Consider the following 23,867-nt stretch of genomic DNA (forward strand, 5'->3'; position numbering starts at 1 on the left):
AGCCAGACATTTCTGTGCACATATCTTTCTCTGGCATATTTTCACCTGTGAGATCCCAGAAGTGACGGAGCCTTTGAACATCTGCTTTCAAGTTCCTCCTCATCCTTTCATCCATGGACAGAAACAGAGAGCACTACGCTTTTAAAGCTGCGTATCACAGTGCTTCCAAAGCCCTGAGCCACACTGTTAAATGTGAGTCTGACAAAGAATGAGAGAGCCTCTAGGGAAAAGGGAGTCAGGAGCCCAGGTACAGAGTCATCTGGGAAGGATTGCGGGTGAATGGATATGGCTCTGTCTCAATGAAACAAGGCTTCAGTGCTCTGAGTGTGTGTCCCAGTAAGCATCCCTCTTGTTCCCACCCTTCACTTTCATAAGGTTATGCTGACCACGTCAAACTATGCAGGTCTTTCCACCAGGACGCTGCTTCCAACGTTACACACCATCAAGAGCACTGGACATTTTGAAGTGGATGCGATCCATGTGAGAGAAAGAAATTCTCCTGTTCTACCACAAATAACCCACAAGGAGGAGACAGGTGTTACATGAAACCTTGTTCTGTGTCGTTGAAGGGGAATTCCTGTCGAGCTTCTTCTCACTACTCTCACCCCCCAGTAATCATTTGCACTCCCAGTATAAGGCCAAGGGCAGTTTTTCCTCCCTTCAGATGTCTCTTTGGAGGAGAAAGGAGTATTTACAGAAGGAAGAAATGAAAACCACACAGCATCCCCCCTGCCCTGCCTCAAACTCAGGCTTCCATGCAGCTCCACCATGCTCCCGTGATTGCATGCACACATACACACATATGAAGTCAGCTGTACAGGTGTTGTGTTCGAGTATTATCTCCCACTGATCCAGCCACTCAACTACTTTCTTAGATTTCAGGTGCTCTCACACTGCCCTGCCCACGCCCAATGTTATGCAGCTCTTCCTTCCTCAGTGTTTCCTCCTCAATGTCCTTGTGTCTGTTCCTGTACTGCCACCACAGACAGATTTCCATCGCTGACTTATTTTTTCTGGTTTCCTCACCATTTGAAATGTTTCTAATGCATTCACATTTTCTGTCAGCTATTTCTATTAGGTATTCATTGACAGATGAGAAATTTGCCCATAGTTTTAAACACATCCCTTATCCCTCCTAGATTCTGCAGGGGGTTTTTCATTCTGTTCCTCCTGAAATCATTTCACCTTCTACCTAGCATCCTGCTTCTTCCCTCCTGCCTCCTGACAGAGTAGTCCCTTCAAGAGTCTCCAGAGGCAGCCATCATAGCGGGAGGAGCTGTGACTCTCAGATGTTTTCAGATGGGAACCACATGCCCCTATGTGCAGTTTGAGGATGAATTTTAGAATCGTTTCAAGTGCTGTGGGAGTATGGGCTATTGCTTGTCCTTTTCAATAGATTTTGCCTCAGTGAATGACTCTGGCAAGTATTACTGTGCTAAAATACAAATTGATTCAGATGCTGAGGAAGATGAGCACAAATCTCTCTGTGTAGAAAGTGATATGATGGCTGGGAAGATTCTAGCTCACCTCTCTCTTGGTATGGTCAGCTGGCCTTTGCCTACAGAGTTGAGGCCAGACGTCCCTGTAGAATCAGTTTGGGAGACTACGGGTTCAACTATCATTTTCCTCACACACCATCAGAAGATGCAGCCTTCTCTCTTTTTCTGTAGAAAGAGAGAGCGTTATTGCCAAAGGCAAACGAGAGCCTAGTTCTTGGGGATCTGCACCAGGTATTGTCTCTGTGGAGAAGCTAGGACCTGCAGAGTGCCCAAGGCCAGCTGGAACCATCCAGAACCATTGGAAAAGCCGAGAATATTTTGTGAAGGGAAAGATCCTATAGGTGTGTGTGAGGCAGTGAAACAGAGCTGATGTTGGAGAGAAAGATGGCAATGTGGCTCCAAACCACCTCTTGTACTTGGTGCAAAGGGTGTTGTAGAATTCAGCGATGCAAACCTCAGCTCCTTGGCAGCACTGACACCTTGCAGGCTGCAGGGGATCAGGTCCTCTCCTCAGTGCAAGGGAAGGAAGGGTGCAGAAAGAAACCCATGCCTGTTAACTGTATGAGGGTGGAGGAACCCAGCTTCTTCCTGCACCTCATCTGCTCACTGGAGGACAGAAACCAGGTTCACACACTTTGTGTCTCAGCAGAGACAGACAGAATTTCTGTGCCTCCTGTGTTTGTGCTGATATTGAAGTACATCATATGTACAACATGATGCTTTCTCTGTTTCCTTTTTTTGTTTAGCACCACACAATTAAGGAAACTGTTAGCAGCCTTCGACAGAAAGATAACAATTCCCACTTTTCTGGAGACAGGCAGGAGGAAAACTTCAACATCAAGCACATAAGAGAATCAAGAGAGACCAGAACACTCTATTCAGCTACGGATGTCTTTCTCTGTATCACACAGCTATGTAACACCTGCATAGCTATAGCATGCAGCTAATAGCCTGTGCGTGAAACTCTTCCCAGTGACACAGACTGTAGTCATCCAAGCACAACTCCAGGTGGCCCCAATAATGAGGCATCTCAGGAGTCTACTGTATATCAAAGCTATTTTATCAGGGTAAATTCTCCCAGCTACAGACATATGCCCACAGAATAAATAGATCCATGGGTGCTCTCAGGCTCCACTGATCAGTTCACACCAGCTGTCTGGGGACAGGCTTGTTCACTAATCACCTTATTGCTCCTTTAACAGATTTTACTTTTTTTCTCTGCATCACTATTTTTCCCCTTCTCTATTTGTGTTTTGGGATTTTGGGGGGTTTGGGCTTGTTTGGTTGTTGTTTGTTGGGGTTTTTTTTAATCTTAAAATGGTTTGTTCCTTTCTTCTGCTATTTATTTTCTCTCAGGAATTCTCCCCCTTTTTTGCTGTGGCATTTAGATTTGTCTAGGATAAGTTGATATGTCTGAGAAAATCTTGTTACCTCCTTTTCGAGATGAATTGAACAGTGGATATCTCAGATGTGATCCACGGGCTAACAAAGTGTTGCAATCCCTGCTTCTTGAAAACTAATGATTTTTCCCACTTTCTTTCCCCCCCCCCCCCCCCCCCTTCATTTTGTCAGAGCTATTCCTCTAGCACTCTAGAGGAGTGTCATTTCTGAGTCATGGATCATCCCCTCTACCCTTCCCCAAGAGACATGCTGATTTTACACAAACCAGTATAATTTGTAGCCCAGTTCTGTTCTTAACACTTCTTTCAAGTCTTGTGCCTCTTTCAAGAACTGGGACTGACTGAGCGTTTTAGCTCTGTCTTGCCTTTGGAGCCTTTTCGAAAAGTAACCACTTGATTAGTTCCCTTCCTGTCATGCCATGTTGGTGCAAAGTTGTCATGCCTTCATATGTGCACTCAAAAACATTGCATTTGATCCCACTGAACTTTTTTCCTCAGAAAAAAAAAAAAAAAAAAAAAAGAGAAAGCACAGGGCATTTTGTCCTGTTGACCCTCGGGCTTCAATCAGGTCTCACACGTCTGTAACCCTCTCACTCCTGCTGTGCAGAGCTGTGTGACAAAAGCAGTACGTGGAAATGTCATCAGAGAGAACGAGCGGGAGAGAGAAATAGTGTCCTCATATCTCAGTGCTCTGCAGAGGTCTGTTGCTCTTACTAGACAGCATAAAGGAGAGAAAAACATTCTCAGCCACCTCTCATGGTACTGTCCACTGCAGGCATTAGTGGTGTTCCAGCCATGTAAGAAGGGAGGTCCTGTGAGGCTGTTCCAGCAATTTCAAAATCATGAATGGCCTATAATCTGGGAAGTGGAAGTTCTTCTTTACCTTGACACATCAGGGGGATAGTGACAGAGGACTGGGACTGTTTCCAGACTACTTTTCTCAACATCCCTGTCAGTCATATTTCAGAATGCACTCTGGCTGATGACAGAAGCATTTCTTTATCCCCGTTTTCACCTCGTCATCTTTTCATCACATCCTCTCCTCTGTGCTCCACCAACTTCTTCCCCTTTCCCCCAACATATGAGGCAAAGACATCAATGATCCTCCACTCACAGTGGTCAGGGAGGGAGAACCTGTGCCTTCCAACTGCTTCCACATAAGAAGGCTGTCTCCTGGTGAAAAGAGGATAAAGGGAAGGATCCAGACTACAGCTCAGGGCTTTTTCTGGAAAAGGGCAGATGCTGCAAAGGAATTCAGCAGGTGCTTCCTTCCGATCCTGTTTGCATGTTGTGCCTATCTCTATTACTCAGGCACCTAGGAGGCATCTCAGTGGCAAAGCATCTGAGAGAGCCGGGCACAAACTTCTCTGTAGGCAAATGGCACTTGCTCCTCCTTCTCCTCTCCCTCCCTTTCTTCCAGTGTCAGATTTCTTTTAAATTTCTTCCCATTTCACCTATTCCCTGCTTTTTCTCTCCTTTTATTTTACTCAAACTCTCTGTTTTCTTTTTTAGGAGACAGCTGCACAGCCCATTGGCAACTTTGGCAGATTTTGCATGGGCTTTCAATTCCAGTGCCAGTTGGGGTTAGGAGAAGCTAGAACCCAGAACCCAGGAATATTTTGACTCTTCCAGGAAAACTAAGCAAAACCATCACGGCCAGTTAACCGAGCAAAAAGGTATAGACAGCAGCCTCAGCGGCACTGGTACGTGAAGAGAACAAGCCCCAGCACGAGGTGGTTTCATTCCCAAAGTAGAGCTTTCAGGGAAGTTCCCCTAGGGAATGTTCAGTCATATTGTTGGGGGTGGGAGCAGGGGCGATGGGGAGCATTAGTGTTGCTGCCCGATGTTTTCTACATTAGGAGGATGCTGCCTGTGTGATTCAGCGCACTTTCTCAGCTGTTTTAGGCAGTTTTGTAGCACCAGAGTACTTGCTGATAAACAGAAAAGATGTTCAGCTCCAGAAATGGCTGCATGTAACTGACCAAAAGACTCCTGAAGATGTGTCTGGAAAAATGTTTCAAGATCCTGCTACTTGCACTACAAATATTAAATATTTTCCCCAGAGTGACATACCCCGCCTCTGTCCTCCATATCATGGGCTATGGAAAGTACCCAGAGAAATGTTGCACAAAGAAGAAGTGCCTGAAAGTCTTTATTTTTTGATGATTTCTTTACATCCAGTCCCAAAATAGAAGATGAGGAGGAGAAAAAGCAGGTCACATAGAGCAAGAGTGTCTCAGTTGGCAGACATAGTTGCTTTGATCCAGGAGACATAATTGCAAACCTTAGTGTAAACCCCGGGATAGCCTCTTTGCGCACATCCGATACCCCAGGAAACAATGCCCTGGAGCTGCCCATTGCAGACTACTGGACCGCCGGAATCCCCCTGTGCACGTAAAGAATATGCATGTTCAGCAGTTGGTATCAGCGTGATGGACCAGAGATCCCAGAAATCACTGACATTTGAGGGAGCTCCACTGGGCTTTCCCTACACAGAAGTCCTACAAAGGTCATTTCTGATTACCACTCTACACCTGACGCTACCATGCCATACTTCAGCTGCAAGGGCACCACAGATAAGGGTAAGTAAGACGGTCTATTTCTGATGATGTAGTCCTTGACAGATGCTTAGGATATGTGTGTCTTAAACGTTATTCAGCCAGGTACGAGGTACACATAAAATGCAAAGCAATTGTCAGGTGTGTTCACTTTCCAGACTGCCTGGATCTTACATGCTATTTCCTTTTCAGTGGGTCCAAAACTAACATTTGCATCCTCAGCTCTAAAGTCACCATGATTACTATTGTCTCTCTGGTGCAGCACTCCTCCATTTTCAATAGCCTCATGGCAGGAGGTGGCATAGCCTGCTTTTGGAGACTTAGGGCAGAGGTATTCACTACCTCAAAGAAGGGACAGTGACTAATTGGAAAATCCTAGCCTCACTCAGTAAGCAACTTTCACCCTCAGTCTCCACTGTTGTTCAAAAAAAGCGCCAACATTCAGACGTGCCAGTGCAGTGAAGAGAGCAGATTCTGTAATATGATAGCCCCTTCTACTGGCAAAAGGCAGGAGAGAAACATACGGGAAAGGAGAGGCAGATGTTTTACCTGGCAGGAGTCTTTCCCTCCCTCCAAGAATCCTACACATATCATGTTCTTGGTAATTTTCCCAGGGTAGGCTTTGCTACACTCGCTTGAAGAGAGCACAGGAGCCTTCAGGCACTGCAAGGTATCTGGAAATGAATCTAGGAGAAAATAGGGAGAGATAGTTGGTGAGATCTCTGAGTTTATTTCAGAGCCCAGAGAAGATCTTCCCTAACAAAAAATAATCACTGAACATACTGTTTTAGCAGTCATCATTTTTCCTCTGAAGAGCAATCACAGCACAGATTCCATTTGTTTAGATGGAACAGATTCTACCCATGGGTCCACCATTTTACACCGCAGCCATGTTAATTTTTCTGATACCTAGAAAATCATCCACTGGCAAGTGTGGAGCTAAAGCTACTCTTGTAGCACATAGCCTGGAGGAAACTTGGGCCTTGGGATGACAACAACAACTTTAGCTGTTGTCATCGAGTTAGACACCAGTCACCATTCACACCTCTGACCATTGATGTAGGAGAATGGACCTCTCTCGTACTAATTTTAGAACCACAGTAACAGATTTTCATCTTGTCCTCAGAGAACTGACAGTTCTATTGATGTTACTTAAATTGCTCGTCTTGGCACTGCACAGCTGATAGCGCCAGGCCACAAGATTTATGGCAGTGTGAACACGCTGGTGAATCTCACATGGATGACCTAAGTGATGCCATGTTCGTAACACAGAACAAGAGGAAAGACCTTATAAAGGCTTGCCTTTAAAGCAGTTAACTGGTTACTGTCCTACACAGACTGATCACTCAAAATGGCCTGCCCCATAGCCCTTCCCAGTACTATTTGGAGTTAATCATGAGGTCTTAGCATGTCTCCCGGCCCCTCATGACGCTGCACATTCCCACAGAGTACTCACTGCCATTGCTGAGAGTGTTGCCCCAGCCAGAGATTAGGCATGTGGTGCCTGTGGCCACACAGCTGGTAGGCAGAGGAATTGTTTGTACGGCTCGGTTGAGCTGGGCTGGTTTGGAAAGCTTGATGAGCATAATGTCATTGTCCAGTGTTGCAGAGCTGTAGCCAGAGTGGCGAATGACTTTAGATGAACTGATCAACTGCTCTGTTGATTCTGTGAGTGCCAGGTTATGTTTCCCGAGCTGCACTTGGATGCGGCTGGAAAAGAGAAGGAATGGCATACACTTTACTGCTACCGACAGGTTATGAGGAAGCTCCCTGTCACCGTATGCACTCGTTTCAACATCGCTATCATAGTAGCTGTTTTCATGCAGGTTGTCCTGCAATAAGCCCTGGGGATTCATGCTGAGACCTTACCCACTCGCAGCACAGGTGGTGAATTTCTGCACGTTTATTTTTTTGAGGTGGGATGGGTTGGATGTGCAACGGTGCTTTATACAAACATTCTGGAAAAAGGCAAACTGCTATCACCCTGACCTCATTTCTCTTCCTGTTCTCCAGTGATGAAGCTCTAGCAAGATTAATCCAATTTACAAGAAATGAGAGCCCATAACTCCTTGCTAGATTACCACATCATCATTCCAGGAAGTGTTCTGCATTCACAGAAACATTTGCAGAAGTGGAATACCCCTTATGATGCCTCAGCACAGTTTCCTGAATGAGCCACCCATTCCTTGGTTATCTCCTGTCAGAATGGAGTCACTTACATATTTGGATCTTACAGCTCAGAATTCCTGCTAGAAGTGAACCGGAAGAAAGAAGAAGGTTACAGGAGAATATATTTTTTCCACTCACGACTTGTAGCAGTGAGCAGCTGACACGACCCACTGGCTGCTGATGAGGGAACCTCCACAGAAGTGATAGCCAGAATTCAGGGACACCTGATAGGGGATAGAATTTGCTGCACAGGTGTAACCTCCCACGATCTTGTCGTCGTCATCATCAGCACTGCTGGGGAAGGCAACTGGGAGATAAGAAGTGGTGTATGTCAACATCTGGCATAAGGAACCTTGTGCCCTTGTGGCTAACTGAAGCATCTCACTTGTAGGCTCTACTTCTATAAAAACTCACAGTAGCAGTGGTGGGCAAGACTAACGGACATTCACTTCCTGCTCCCTGAAATAAGGTGATCAGACTCCGATTGGCGTCTCACGTATCTGCATCTAAAGCACTGGATGCTAGTCCCAGAGTGAACATAAAAACATAGAAATGTTCTTGCTGGATCGGATCAAAGTCATGTCTGTCCCAGGATCCTGTCTGCAGAAGTGGTCAACAGTGGACTGAGTGTAAGTACAAAACAAGTCTGCAGTGGTATTTCCTTGGGGCACTCGCTCACAGTCCAAAAATTTACAGCAGCTTTAGGACTCCCCGAGACGGAGGTGTTACCTTTGTACTTCATAGTCCTTAAGGGAGAGGCAGTCTTTTTTGAAGCTATGGACACATTTCAGTATTCTTTGGTCAAGCACCCTTATGAAGGCATCCAGTCCCCATTTTGTGACACAAGCAATTACGAACAGACAGCAGTCAAAAGAAGTTGCAGTGCTCTGCCTTAAAACTTTTGCAAAGTTGAAGCTCGACTTTCCCCCAATAAACTACCTTGCTAATGTGCTCAGAAAATCAGATGACTTATAAATTACAAAAATAGAAGTAAAAAATATACTCACCAGCCACACCAACAAAGGTGACAAACAGTATGTATTTCATGATCCTGACACAGCCTCAAGCCCACACTGGTGGAGTGGAAGCAGGAGCTGCTAGATATACATTCTCTGAAATGGCCTTATCTCTAGTCCAAGGTTTTCTCCAGACAGAAAGTACACAGGTGGAAAATTCGAAGATCCAAATGGGGGCATTAGCAGGCACTGGTAGAAAGTACAAATAACATATCAGTTAATCATAAACCTTTCCTAAGATAGCGTGCTATTTTAAATTATTTCAGAAGGCAGACTTCAATTTAAATATACATTCGAGCTTTGGAAAATGTGTAGTTGTTTGCCTGTCTCATTCTTACATGCAGCACCTCTTGAGAGCAACCCTCAAACCCCTCTGAGATCCCTCTGCGCTGATGGTGTCATTCCTGATAAAGCCTATTTTTACCAGAAGCTGAACATTGCAGGTAATGGAGTACAAGATACTGTGTGTTTATTTTGAAAACCAAACCAAACTAAACCAAACCAAACACCTCTCAGTGTTGTTATTTTAGCAAATCCCTTTTCTTGAGTAATGTGGAGGGGTGGGGTTATCATATAGAACATTATTTTCCCAAATAAAATTATTCAAAAGTAATTTCAGTAAGTGAGCAAAAAAACCTACTCTGTGCCCCTTTCCCCACCTCCCAAGCTGAATTGTTCAAATGTGGCGATTCTCACCATTATTTCTTTGAAAGCTCACCTAATCCTTATGATAGTATTGACCTAAGTACCCAACTGTGTTTTTTATTTAGCTTTGGAACGATCTATAGGGACTCATTTTTGTCACAGAACAATTTCAGTATGTGCTGGTTTTGGCTGCAGTAGTGTTAATTTTCTTCACAGAAGCTAGTATGGGGCCGTGTTTTGGATTTGTGCTGGAAACAGTGTTGTTGATAATACAGGGATGTTTTAGTTATTGCTGAGCAGGGTTTACACAGAGTCAAGTCTGCATGCTTGACTTCTGCTCCTCATACCACCCTGACAGTAAGCAGGCTGGGGGTGCACAAATATCCAGGAGGGGACAAAGGGACAGTCCATACCGTATGACATCATGCCCAGCAGCAGACTAGGGAGAAGGTTGGCTGCGGGGGCTGCTGCTGGGCATTAGTTGCTTGGTGATGAGCAATAGTTTTCATCTGCATCACTTGCCTTTCTTGGGTTTTCTCTCTCTCTTTGTAATTTTCCATTTCATTGCAAACTATTATCTTCATTATCATTACCACTACTGTTATTTTATTTCATTTATTACACTGTTCTTCTGTCAACCCACGAGTTCTCTCACTTTTGCCCTTCCAATTCTCTTCCCCCCCCCCCCCCCAACCTGCTCGGGGAGGGGAGTGAGTGAGCTGCTCTGTGGTGCTTTGTTGCCGGCTGGGGCTAAAGCACAACACACTATAACATTGATGTTTAGAGATGTCATGCTTGTGAACAGAACTAATGAGATCTTCTGAAATCCTTCTCTGAAAGAGCGATAATTTCTGTCACAATGCTGAATTTGCTAAAACTTATTGTGTTTGATGAATAACCATTTTCCAAGCAGCTGCTGGCTTCATCATGTTAGCTCCTGAAAGACAACCTCAAGTAACTATAAACAGAAGTCATATGCTTTGAGATGCTGAAATGGAATGAGAGACTAAATAGGAACAACCTTTCAGCTCCATTTCTTGATCAGTTTTTTGAGAGCCCTGGAGGACTGGTACACACAGTGGCACTGTCCAGCTGGCAATTTTTCTTCATGTTAAACGACAAGTCCAAGGCCAGGAACTCCCGAAGGAGCTGCATGACTTGTCTTGGGCTTTAAACTGGCATCAGAGCACAGTTTTCTTACAAACACATTTTATCCTTAGAAACAAATGAGGATTAGAAGATTCCTGTGGAAAACTGAAAGATCTGTAATAGTCTAAGCATGGCAAAAATTACTAAAGCTATCTAATCCCATCATAACTAAGCAGAGCAAGAACAATTCCCAATCTACAATAGTGTATAATTTTATGTCCCTGTGAATTTATGATTTCTTTGTCCAAAACATACATTGGCATGGAGATAGGCTGTCATCAGATTTTTTAAAACAATATTTTTCCCAAGATACAGCTCTATTAACCTGTTAGGCAACACCTGGGTTATGAAGGACAGCTTCCTTTTCCTTTTTTTTTCACAGGGTTTAATACTGGGTTTAGTATCCACCCAAATTTCAGGAAAATCCAGTAATTCAGCATCTCAGTTGAGAAGCTCGACCATACCACCTTTGTCTTTTAAAATCATTATCATTATCTTTATTTAAATCATTAAACTGTTTTTATCTCAACTCATGAGTTTTCTCACTTTTGCCCTTCCAATCCTCTTCCCCCCATCCTGCTCGAGGAGGAGAGTGAGTGAGCAGAATGATGAGAACGATGACTTCTTTGCGTTCAGCTTGAAATTGGAACACCCCCTCCCACTCCTCCTTCCTTTCTTTAAGACAATGAATCTCTACCTGAAACGTAAATACCCTCTTCTGCTCAGTGCTGCTGAGCATTCTACAGACTGGGGATACATCTCCAGCTGCAAACAAGTCTCTCCTTTAATGCAGTGATGCTGCAGCAGAATGCTGGTGTTTCCAGGGACACAGGAAGGAGGAGAAATGGTGAATGGAAGGCAGCTGTGCTAGATATTATCAATGGACAAGCAATGGCAGCTTACATTTCTAGAAATCCATGTTCCTAGTTCAAGTATTTCAGTCAGCTGTATCATTACTGGACTCAAATAAAGTAAATACATTTGTCCCAGGTGATGCAAGATCCTGGGAAAGGGAAACCTGGCGAGGCCATGAGCTAACAGAGATAAAGCTTCCCAGGGGCATGAAGTGGAGGAGTTTCTGAAGCTCGTCCTTGTACACATCACGTTGGTGGAGGGACCATTGATTCTCTCTTCCCAAGTCTCTCCTGCCCGGGAGGACCTGGTACATTCTCCAAAGCTTCTGCCACATTCTGCCTGTGAGTTCCCCAAACTGTCCTGCCATTGTACCTCAATCAGGAATGCCCTTTGCATTTTCCCATGCAGGTCAAGGGTTAACCTGGATGGTTCTCGCATATAGGTCTACAGGTCTTTCTGTTCACTGAGTGCTGAGTCCCAAGATGAAACCTAATTTTCACTGCTGTCCCGGCAGCCAATTTCCTACGGTTCTCCAGTGACTAGCAACTCCAGTTCTGAGTAACCAAAACTGCCAAGAGGCTTACCCAGGACAAATCACCAGCAATATGATCTGTGGAGGATTCCTGGATGGTGGGAAAGACTCATGACAGGTAAGCATTGATGTCTGCACAGAGCTCAGAGTCACACACTCCAAGGTCGCTCAGCCCGCACAGTATTTGTCAGAGCTTGGCAGAGTGCTTAGGCCTCCTCATATCCAGGTTTTCTGTTCTGACACAGTATCCTTCCAGCAGGGTTTTGATATAGGTGAACTAGGAGGTCCAGCCACATCTGCTGGGCACTGAGTTCAGTAGCAGTGAATTGTTGGGGGGTAGGGGAGGTCAGCAAATAAGGGGTGTTATCTTCCTGTGCTCCCATGTCAGGATTTGCTGCACTTCACTGTGCATTCCTTGGATTCTTTGTACCAAGTCAAAACCTCTTCCGATTACATCAGCTCATGCTTCTAAATTTTTCTCTCCAGGACGTCTTAAGTGTCTCAGCTGTATGCATTGGAAAACTCCAGGGAATCATGTCATGGGAAAATGAGTGTGCTCTGAAAGGTTATCCTGGTGTCTACACCAAGGTATGCAATTACATTGATTGAATCAAATCAATCATTGCAGCCTAGTGATATGTTGATGACTGCCTTGCTCCTTGGCTGCTACACTCCTGCCCTATCACTCCTCTTAAGAAGATGATAGCACAAATATAAGTCTTACTTAAAGAGCCTTACAGATATATGTATCCATACATACCACACCCAAGTGGGGTTCCCTGCAGCCTTACACCAGCTCCTCTTGAACCTTCCCTCCTGTTTTAGTTTAGGATTTCTGGGGTGGTCAAGGCCATGGGGCTGGCATAATTGTTGGAGCCTTTGGACAGAATGCTGTGATCTTTGGGCATCCATTTACTGACACATTTAACTCCACTTATCCTTTCTGCAGAGGCCATAAATCTAATGCCTTTCGATGGTTTCTTTAACTAATTCTAAAGCAGCTTGCTGTTCATTTCCCCATTCAAATTCATCATTTTTCCTTGTCACCTCATACCAAAGGGTTAACATTTATCCCAAACAGGGAATATGTTGCCTTCAGAAGTCAAATAGCCCAATGAATCTTTGAGCTTCTTTTTTATTTTGTGGTACAGCAAAATCTAAAATTTTTTCTCGGGCTTTAGGCAGTATTTCTCGATGCCCACAGTGCCACTGAATTCCTAGAAACGTCACTGTCTGAGATGGTCCTTGGAATTTATTTTTTATTTTTTTTCCCAGGGTTAAATTCCCAACCCTTCTGTTTCATGTGATTTACCACTAATTCAAGGACTTGTAACTCCTCCTCCTCATATCCTTGGATCAAAACATCATCTATATAGTGGCTTAATTGTGTGTAAGGGGGCAGCTGTATTTCATCTAAATGTTCAACTACAATTCTATGACAGATAGAGGGGCTATGCAACCATCCCTGTGGTCTTCTGCAATTGGGATGGTAAAAAATGCATTAGCCAAATCTATTACAACGTACCCAGTTTCTGGATGTTTATGAACTTTTTCTATTAAAGTGACAGTGTCTGGCATGGCTGCTGCAAGCGGTGGAGTATGTTTGTTTAGTTCTCTAAAATCCACCGTCGTTCTTCAGGATCCATCACGTTTCTTGACAGGCCATATTGGATTGTCCCAAGCTGTCGTGGTCGGCTTTAAAGCTCCTACATCTAATAAATCTCTAATTGTCTGTGATATCTCTTCATGTCCTCCTGGAATTCTATACTCCTCATTGTGACTAACTTAGTTGCAGCTGGGATCTGCACAGGAGGCCTTTTTACTTCGATGGCTATAGTAGGTCTGGCACTAATACAGGGTTTAACTCCAAATTGATATTGACCATCAGAAAGATTTAAAGTTAGACTTTTTAGAATCTCCATACCTTTTATATGTCCCGGAACAGGAACAATCATGACTGAATATAATAATTTTGGGATGTTTCTTATTTTCATCTCTATTTGTGTTTGTACAGCTTTAATTTGTTTTCCTCCCAACCCAGTAATACCTACAGGTTGTCATCTATACTTCTTGGGATTCCAGTATATTAAGGAGGCCTCTGCTCCAGTGTCAATCAGGACTCTTACAGTTTGCAGGGACTGCTTGTTCTTAAAAAAAAAAAAAAAACAAAACCAAAACTTAAGCTCCACATGGGGTCATCAGTCCTTCTGCACCCACGGCCCTGGTGCTTGGCCATTAATTCATTTGTACTGATCATCATATTGATTCACTTCCCTTGCCTCATGCAAAGGGTGCAAGTCAGAAAATGGTGTCTGATTGTCTTTCAACCCCGGAAGTGCTGATCAACTTACGGGGGGGGGGGGGGGGGGGGAGCGTACTCCGTGGGCAGATGTAGGGTCCTGTTGAGGTTCGAGAAAGGGTGCCGTAGGCTGAGTTGTCCCTGAATTCCTAGTTTTAGAACTCTGCACTCTCTTGATAGGTTTATTCAGCCCTCTCTGTGTATATATTCAGTGAAGCTCATTAGTTGGAACACCATGGATTTTTTTTTTTTTATTTTTTTTTTGAGACATGCTGTCTTTTAACAAAGCCATAAACTTTTCCTTATGAGAAATCCTATTTTCATTGTCTTTAGGGCTGTCTCGAGTATCTCGATTCCCTGCACTCCTTCGGGGGTCCCACTCCCCAAGGTCACCCAGCTACTTTATTTTTCTATCGCATCACAAAGGGAATTTCCTATCTCAGTAATCACAAGAGTCATGATAACATTTTTACAGTAGTACTGCATCTCACACACTCACACACACTCTCATATTAAACAGATTGATCTTATGTTACCACACAAGGAGCTCCCTTACACCATTCACACAAACAACACAGAATTACACTTATAACCACAAGTACCGCTAGGACAATGATGACAAATGACAAATCCAGATTTAACACCATACATACGATATACAAGCTCCAAGTCTCAGAGACAATATCGGTGCTAATGGTCAAAGTACACAACAAATCCAGCTCTTCTTCTTTTACTGTACATATATTGTGCTACTCGCACTGTGGCTTTCTCTGCCACTGTCTGACAAGTATCCAGCTTATCAGCAAGTAACTTATCCCACCACTACAACATCACTATTTGACTCCGTAAATCACATATCTGTCACTCCATCTGGGAGCGCTCTAACAACAGCCTCTCTTTACTCTGTTGTTGTTTTCTATATGCAATTAAAAAAATACATTGCTTGAATCTGTAGTTTTTTTCATTTTCCAATAGGTATCCTTTTCCTATAATTTAAAACATCTAATAGTTCGGCTTCTTTCAGCCATCTCTCCCATTGTTTGCACGGTCCTCTGATCTGAGCCCACTCCTGAGCCAGTTAACTAGGGAAGATTTTTTCCAATCGGGATATCTGGTGGACTTGACAAATTACCTTTGAACTTAAATAATGGCATTTTTGTCGGATCCCACTTCTGACACCAATTTATGTTCTGCTGATTAAGGATACCACTTAAACTCAGACACCAGAGTGAAAAGAGCAGGCGTATTTTACTAGTGATAACAGTGTAACACAGAAAACATGCAGTAAAAAAAAAGCAGAATAGTGCACTTAAAGCAGCAAACAGCAAAAACAGAGTAATGCATCAAATCATTACTACACGAGAGAGAGAATGGAGATTATGAAAAATACATCACCACTTGCATACATTATCATCATCCAGATCCGCAGTCGCTAGGGAGCCCCGGTCACAGCGAGGATTTGGAGAGCCTGTCCCAACAAGTGAGAAATCCTACGCGGTGCGTCCACCCGTAGGTGAGGCTTCCAAAGTCGCTGCAAACAGGCCCAGCCTTATATACCAGAGATCGACAGGCCAGAATAGCTGGCACCTTTGTTTTGAGCGGAAAATTTCTGGTTTCATCCTCCTGTTGGATTCCATCCAAAGCCTGGCCAGGGCTCAGGGGGGTGAAACCAAGGGAGTTTAAGGCCAGATACTTGGGTTCTCAGCCTTGAACAAGGCTAAACAAGGGAAGTTGGATACATTCTCTCATCACTACTGATTCTATTTTGTCTAAGCTGCCTCTTTCACTAGCGAGTTTACAGACTTTGTTAATGATTACATACTAAGTTAGCAGCTTCATCTTGGGGCCTGTTGTTCAGGCTTCAGTACTTCAAAGCTTTAGCACTTTTTACATCAGCATAAGTGCATTGTTATAACTTAATATAATACTTACTAGCACAATGGCTATCAGTTATAAAATATACAGGATTCATCTATAGGTCAACTCTGGCTTGGGCTAGTTGTCCAAGCCTTAGCACTTCATTGCCTTGCTCCTTGGCCGCTACCCTCCTGCCCTATCACTCCTCTTAAGAAGATGATAGCACAAATATAAGTCTTACTTAAAGAGCCATACAGATATATGTATCCATACATACCACACCCAAGTGGGGTTCCCTGCAGCCTTACACCAGCTCCTCTTGAACCTTTCCATCCTGTTTTGGTTTAGGTGTGCATGCTAGGAGCAGTGCTCTAGAGCTGCTGGGCTAGGAGGCAAGTGCACAACCACCTAGGAAGTCTTATAAGCCAGGCACCTCCTTTTCTTTACTCCTGCCCTTCTTACTCGGAAAGGGAGGAGAGGGAGCAGGTTCCTAGGAGAAGATTCCTACAGCAGTGGAGCGGAGTCCTGGTTTGCTCCTGCCAATGGTGAAGTTATCATTTCACTGGTACTGTGACAGTTCTGATGGTGTCATTTGAGCTATGGTGTTAAGTCAAACAGTAATCAGAGCCCATGGGCACAGAGCAATCGGGCCATGGGCAAAAACTGTGACCATCAGATTTCCCCTTCACATCCTTGGGAACATCTGAGATGGGTGGACTGGGTCTACCAGGATCTAGCAGTTAACACAGACTAGTTGCTAGAAAAAGGAAAACAATAGCAAGAAGGTGGAGAAAAGGCCTGTGACCTCACAGCAGCGTAAAGCATGGAAGAAGAATGGTTAAGAAAGGAAGGATGGGGAGTGGAAGGGATGGGAGGAGCAGGGCTAGCTGAATCTTTATGTTTCTTCTGCTGCTGTTCTTATTTTTTTTTAAGTGTTCTCTGGAAGAAGGAAAGTTATGCATTCTTTCAGAGTGGCTGACTCAGGAACTAGGGAGGAGTCCTGGAGGACCATGGGCCAGAGGCACTGGGGGAATAACAGAGTAAGGAGAGACCATGGTACTGGGAAGAAGGGTAGGAAACTCATGAGAAGAACAGTTGTCCCACATGGAGCCAGAAGTGAATACACGGCTTCAGCCTTTGAGGTGGGAAATAGACTGTCCCAGGAATCTTCAGAAATGGCTGGACAGGAAAGGAAAGGAAAGGAAAGGAAAGGAAAGGAAAGGAAAGGAAAGGAAAGGAAAGGAAAGGAAAGGAAAGGAAAGGAAAGGAAAGGAAAGGAAAGGAAAGGAAAGGAAAGGAAAGGAAAGGAAAGGAAAGGAAAGGAAAGGAAAGGAAAGGAAAGGAAAGGAAAGGAAAGGAAAGGAAAGGAAAGGAAAGGAAAGGAAAGGAAAGGAAAGGAAAGGAAAGGAAAGGAAAGGAAAGGAAAGGAAAGGAAAGGAAAGGAAAGGAAAGGAAAGGAAAGGCCCTGCAATGACATAGCAGACGTGGGACATTGGATTTTAAAGTATTTACTTAATCCACCTCATCCAGCACGTGATCTGTACAGAGCAGCCAGGAAAACCTCTCCTGAAGGGTCTGTGTACCCCAAGTCTGTCCACTACTGGGCAATTTTAACATCTCCAAAACTAGAAACTCCTTCTGCTGTGAGAATACAGGATGGAGAGTTCGGAACAGAAAAATGAGACCAGAGGGGGACTGGAAAAAGTGTAAAAGTTGGTGAGGTAGAAAGTCAAGTCATCTGAAAAAGCTGGAGGAGTTTAGAGGTGGCAGTCAGTGAGGACGGTGCAGTGAAATAGAATGGATGAGGAAGACGAACTTGCACCAGACAAGCAGACACAGCTGGATTAGAAATGGAATTAGAATGGACTGGTTGGGGATGATAGGTGTTAAAGGAGCAGCACAGGTCTGACTGAGCAAGAGTTCTGGGATGACAAGCCTGAGGAAGAAGGATCTTTCTGACTGCAAACAGGTGTCCCTAGAGAAACTTTCTGTACCAGTGTAGGCCACGGAAAGAAACTGGCTTGAGATGCCTTAAATCTGCTAAGACTAAAGACCCATCTGATGATGATTGATGGTAATCAGGATTAGTGTGGCCAGCAGGGCCAGGGAAGTGATCTTGCCCCTGTACTTGGCGCTGGTGAGGCCGTACCTTGAATACTGTGTTCAGTTTTGGGCCCCTCACTACAAAAAGGACATAGAGTTACTTGAACATGTCCAGAGAAGGGCTACAAAGCTGGTCAAGGGTCTGGAACACATGTCCTATGAGGAGCAGCTGAGGGAACTGGGGTTGTTCAGTCTGGAGAAGACGAGGCTGAGGGGAGACCTTATCATCCTCTACAACTACCTGAAAGGAGGCTGCAGAGAGCTGGGTTTGAGCCTCTTTAGCCTAGTAGAAAGCGACAGGACAAGAGGGAATGGCCTCAGGTTGCACCAGGGAAAGTTCAGACTAGATATTAGGAAGTATTTCTTTACAGAAGGGGTTGTTAGGCGTTGGAATGGGCTGCCCAGGGCAGTGGTGGAGTCCCCATCCCTGGAGGTGTTCAAGAGTAGGGTCAATTTAGAGCTTAAGAATATGCTTTGGGTGGGAACTGTGCTAGGCAAACGGTTGGACTAGATGATCTCCAGGGTCCTTTCCAGCCTAGATGATTCTGTGATTCTGTGACCATTGACCTGGACACAGTCCTAGTCCTAGCCTTCAGTACTAAGCCTATATGTAGCTCTGAAAATGCCTTCCTTGTGTTGCAACGGTCATTTTTCTCTATCATTCTGGACTGGAAAGCCAATTTTTGCTGCTTGATGCTCTGTTTCATGACATTAGTTTCCAGATCCAGCACAAACCTCTGCTAAGTGAGTTCTTATTGTTTCCAAGTTTTGTTAAACACTCTTCAGTATGAAATTTTTCCTCGTTCCTCTGGTTCTCTTCCATGTAGGCAGTGTACCTCAGTATCACATCTCATCTACAGTCTATTTTTCCCTCAAGAAAGAGACCTCACTGCTTTCCCTGAGGCTCACTGGTAGGCTGGGCTGAATCTGGTAGCCTGACATAGCTCCATGCTCATGATCACTGGGTAACAAAGCTGAGAATGCATTCCCAGTAGACACACATGTATACAATGCATATTTATATGCATACACAGATCAATGCAGACAGATGCACCCACCACTCACACAAACAGAAACAACACCGATGGCCTTATCCTGTTTCTCTCTCTAGCTGAATTGGACGAAGGTTCAATAGTGGGAAATATATGTATGCATATGTACAGTGTGCATCCTTTCCGTAGCTGTGCTTAGACACTGAGTATGCCCAATAGGTGCCCCTGGATCCCAGTCAGCACTTTTGCCAGCACCTGGGCCTATGAGCTCCCAAGTTCTGCAGCCCCACTCCAATTGTGCAACGCATGTATGCACGCACACCCCCCACACACACCACTCCCCTCTCCAATAGGTGTCTGGGACTCTTCTGCTCCCTCTGGTTGCTACCTCACACTGGCCTTGCCATTAGAGACACACACATCACACATCTGGAACCCAGGTCACTTCGCTTACTTGCCAGCTAGTCTGGCTTCATTTTCTCTGGTGATCACACATACCCACCCACCTTCCCTTGCCGCAGCTGCTGGCATGACAAACACAGGGCCACTCTTACCTGTGCCCCTACTCCAGTTTCCGGCGTTTAATTTCATTCACTCTGGTCTCTCTGGTTGCTGGTATCTATGTTCTGACTCCAGTTCTCAGCACTTAGACCTCCATACAAAAAGCACATGCACACAGCATAGACAGACCTGGGAGAAATACTTAGAAATGGAATTTAATAAGACATGGATACACTGAGCTAAGCAGGTACAATGCATAGGTAGACAAACATTCTCACCATCAATTTGTTTCCATGTGACTCGTCCCTTTTAGAACTTTATTCCTCTATTTTCCTACATCTATTCTTCCTCAAGTAGTTCAGGTTCTGATTTGGGAAGTTCGACCATACCTGCCTTTGTATTTGTACTTTTTTGTTTTCTCTTGTTTCTTCTTTAATCTTAAGAGAAAATAGACTGAAAGACAGAAGTTTTGAACAGAAAAACAAATCTAGCTACTCTTCAGAAGGCAGCAACATGTTAGGCAATTCCTGAGAGACACGCTAGAGGTCCCAAGTTGCATCTTCCAGGTACTTCCTGTTTTCAGAGAGTCTGCAGTCATTTTTTTTGTTTCCTGAGACAGAAAAAGTTACTCTGAATAAAAATCTTCATCCTGGAATGAGTAGTAAGTCCTAATGCATGTGACTAGTGAAGAATGTGCAGCCCGGCTGCACTGAAATTATTTCACCTCGTCTCAGAGTTCTTACACAGCATAATCTTAGAATTAATTGCCACGTTCTCCATTGCCTGTTTCATTCCCCATCAAGTCTCTGAAATAGTTTCTCCCTCCAGAACTTGAGGTCTAACTACCACTGGAAGGAAAGGTTCTCAACAGCTCCAGCATGACAGGCAATAACCAAAATAAAAACCCTGTAGTGTCTCCATGTCCAAGACAAAAAGGGGTAATTTTAGGACATTCATCAAAGCAGCAGTGTCTCATGGAACTGTCTCAACATGGCCCAGAGAGGTGTCTCAAGATGTCCCATCCTAGCAGTAACATGAAAGAGCAATAAATTCAGACGGAGAACAAGAAAAACTAAGACAAGATTTCCGTGAAAGATAAAAAAGAATAAATTGTGGGGAGTAAATGCTAAAAATATGCATCAAAGGATAATCTGTGTCAAAACCATAAAAGAATATAAAGGCATATTAAATTTGGACAAGCTCATTTGCTAACTGCTGTATTGACTTTGAAAGCAGCACAAAAATTCAGAGAAAAATGTAAAAGATATGGAAGGTAATTTAAAAAATACTCTGTATTGTCTACAACTCTTCACAAGTCACTGAAACTGTAATACATGCAGCACAGGGCTCAGCCTTGCTGGAGCATGGGTAAGAAATAATTTCTCCTGAGAAAACCTGCAGTGGGAAGAACTAGAAGGGACTGAACAGGAGCCATGGTCAAAAACCTACTTCTCATATGCTAAGTGTCCATATCACTGGAGATCATGCAAAACTTTTATACATCATATAGAATATATCTTCTTTCCTGTCTGTGAAGAAACTATAGCTTCTCAGGTAATTTCTGTTAACTTCTTAAGCAGAGATTTTGCTTTCAGAAAAAAAAAAAAAAAAAAAAAAAAAAAAAAAAGGCTGTCAGACATACCTTGCTTTTTGTAATTAGGAAGTGAATTGGAGCTCTCAGGAAGATTAAATTGCAGAGAATATGCTTCCCTGACTGGAAAACTGAAGAAATTAAGATGTGAATAAACATGATTTTTTGTGCCTCCCCTCTCATCTTTGCTTCTAATGTAAGTGCTGAGTTGTGAGGTATCATCTTTGAGGTATTAAGAACTTCTCTCCAGAATGAAACGATACATGTTTACATTTACTGGAATAAACCCTTCTGGAAAGATGGACCAAGTTATATCCACAGGTGTAAATAAGTCAAAAAATTATTTGTGAGGCCAATATTCCCAGGTTCATGGCTGACAAATCCAATACCCAGACATGCATGATGATGGAATGAGAGACAGTACAATATTCAATCAGCAACTTACTGGTCTGCAAGCAGTCTCACTTTTTGGTCAGGAGCTCAGAACACTGCCTGTTTTGTGGAAAAGATAAAGCAAAACTTAGAGCCACATGAATACTTAGTTTTCTTTTTAATGGCTCACCAAATGAGGTATCAAAGGTGGTCTGTCCCTTCTCTCTTCTCTGCTGAACCTTGATGAAAAAATCAGAACAAGGGGAGGGGCATCAGTGTCTCTCTAGCCTCTTCTCTCCTAACTCACAGTGAGCAGTAACATGCTGTTCTTGGACAGATGAAAGGCCATGCTGACTGTTTTGCTTGCTCTTTTACCTGGTGAGAGACAACAGATCCATCAGCAGCATGGCTCTCATCCAGGCCATGCAGTGCTAGTGTGAGGTAAAGGACACTTTCTGACCATCATCTGTACTTCTCTTCCTCCATTTCTCTTTCTCATTCATGCAGGTGCTGGGGTCGGACACCTCATCACACAGTGGCCAGAAGAAACCCTGAAGAGAGCTGGAGAGACTGTGGAACTCTCCTGCTACCAGAACTATACCACACTTGCCTTTATGTATTGGTACCAACAGCATCCAAGAAATGGCCTGAAGTTAGTAGCAAGTATTAGTACATGGATGAAGAACTCTTATGAAGAAGGTTACAGTGAGGCCAAGTTTGAGATAAGCAGAGACAATAATGATCACTCTGTTATGACAATCAAGAATGTGACATCCAAGGATGCAGCCATATATTTCTGTGCTGCGAGTGATCACACGGTACAGGGAGGGGGTTGAGCACTAAGATAAAATCCCCGCCTTGCCTGAGTGAGAGATGGAGTCTCTGAAAAATGTGAGAGAGGAGTGGAAGAAGAGCAGAAGAAAGACAAGGAAGAAGTGGAGGAACACAGCCAGGAGGTTTTGGAGGGAAGAGGGACAGACAAAGCAGTGCAGCAGCATCTAGCTTCAAAGACAAAAAGCCTTCACACATACAAATAAGAATTGAGGAACTGCTAGTGTGGTTAGTGAAAGGCAGAAGATACTTCTTAAGATTGGTGCTACCGAAGCACAGCCACGTTCTGAGCCATGAGTTCTCCACAGATCCCACCATAGCACCAAGGAAAGAGTACAAAGCAGAAGGAGAATTCAAGGTTCTTTCACACACTGATGATCCACCAAAAGACAGAGGAGCCCAATGAGATTGGTGTGGGAGAAGACCCCACCCTCTGATTATGGACATAGGAAGGTGGCACCAGTACCGGTGGGAGGAAACATACCCAGGGGTCAGGCATATATGCCATTGTGGAAAGGACAGTCCCTTGGTGGGTTTACAAGCAACAGTGTGCCCTGCAGTACTTTTATTCACCTGTCCCACACACTGCTTAACTGTGGGACCCCTCTCTTCCTTACCAGGGAAATGCACACAGTTCTGAGCCAGACCAAGACATCTCTTCATGACCAAACCTCATGGGCAGAGAAAGGAAACCACAAAAAGCTGCTGTCACCTGGTGCTCCCCTTGTGAATTGCTTTTCTGTGATGCACCTGGGAAAAGTGAGGGCAGGGTATTATTAGGTCTCCCCCACGTGCCATTGCCTGTCTGTGCTCCTGTCTTTTATAGCATAACCTAGGACTTACCTTTTCTTCAAAGAAAGGAAAATAGCACATAAAAGAGCAAAAGGTATCTTTAAGAAAGTATGGCTACACACTTCTGGTGTTAGGTCATGTCTTTGACAGTCCTCATACGGTTGAGCACAGACTGATTGTCCCATATGCTCATGTGGAAGATATAGCGTATGAAGTACCTAACTATCACACGTAGCAAATGTACTATGCTGCTGACTGATGTGGCAAAGCCGGATGTGCTCCCACAGAGCGCTCATCTGACCCTCAGAACACAGACCCATGATCTACTCACTGGTCATATCAGGCTACAGACATACAGCAGGGAAGCACTGGGAAAGCATAGTCTCTCACAAAACAGAGACACACTGAGTTCCTTATTCTCTTCAGACTCTGATCTTCTGATATAGAGATCATCTTTGCACAGGTACCAAATACATTCACTCTGTTGCTGTCTGGAATTATTAGTGGTGATCCAAATGCCCTTTGAAAGCTCTAGGAAAAGTAGTTTATGCTGGAATCATTAAGGAATATAAACACTATGGTGGTAACTGTGGGAGTGACTGTTGGGTGAGTTTTTTAGATATTTTTTTATACTTTTTAAATTAATTGCCAGTTCCTGAAAATCATAATGTTACAGTCCTAGCTCAGAGCTCTTGCATAAACACTG

General features: G+C 44.0%; 1 protein-coding gene and 1 gene segment (V, D, J or C); one reads left to right on the plus strand and one right to left on the minus strand.

Moving 5' to 3' along the window:
* LOC141957911 (T-cell receptor beta-2 chain C region-like) overlaps positions 1-23,867 on the plus strand; it is a 78,345-nt gene that overhangs the window by 14,560 nt on the left and 39,918 nt on the right.
* LOC141955251 (trypsin I-P1-like) lies at positions 5,136-8,749 on the minus strand. Its single transcript, XM_074895178.1, has 5 exons — positions 8,634-8,749; positions 7,765-7,933; positions 6,914-7,167; positions 6,007-6,143; positions 5,136-5,285 (listed from the first exon to the last, which is right to left on the minus strand). Exons 1-5 carry the CDS (start codon positions 8,671-8,673, stop codon positions 5,136-5,138), a joined length of 750 nt encoding a protein of 249 aa, XP_074751279.1. The 5' UTR covers positions 8,674-8,749.

The sequence above is a fragment of the Athene noctua genome, chromosome 1, assembly GCF_965140245.1.
Source record: "Athene noctua chromosome 1, bAthNoc1.hap1.1, whole genome shotgun sequence".
NCBI lineage: Eukaryota > Metazoa > Chordata > Aves > Strigiformes > Strigidae > Athene > Athene noctua.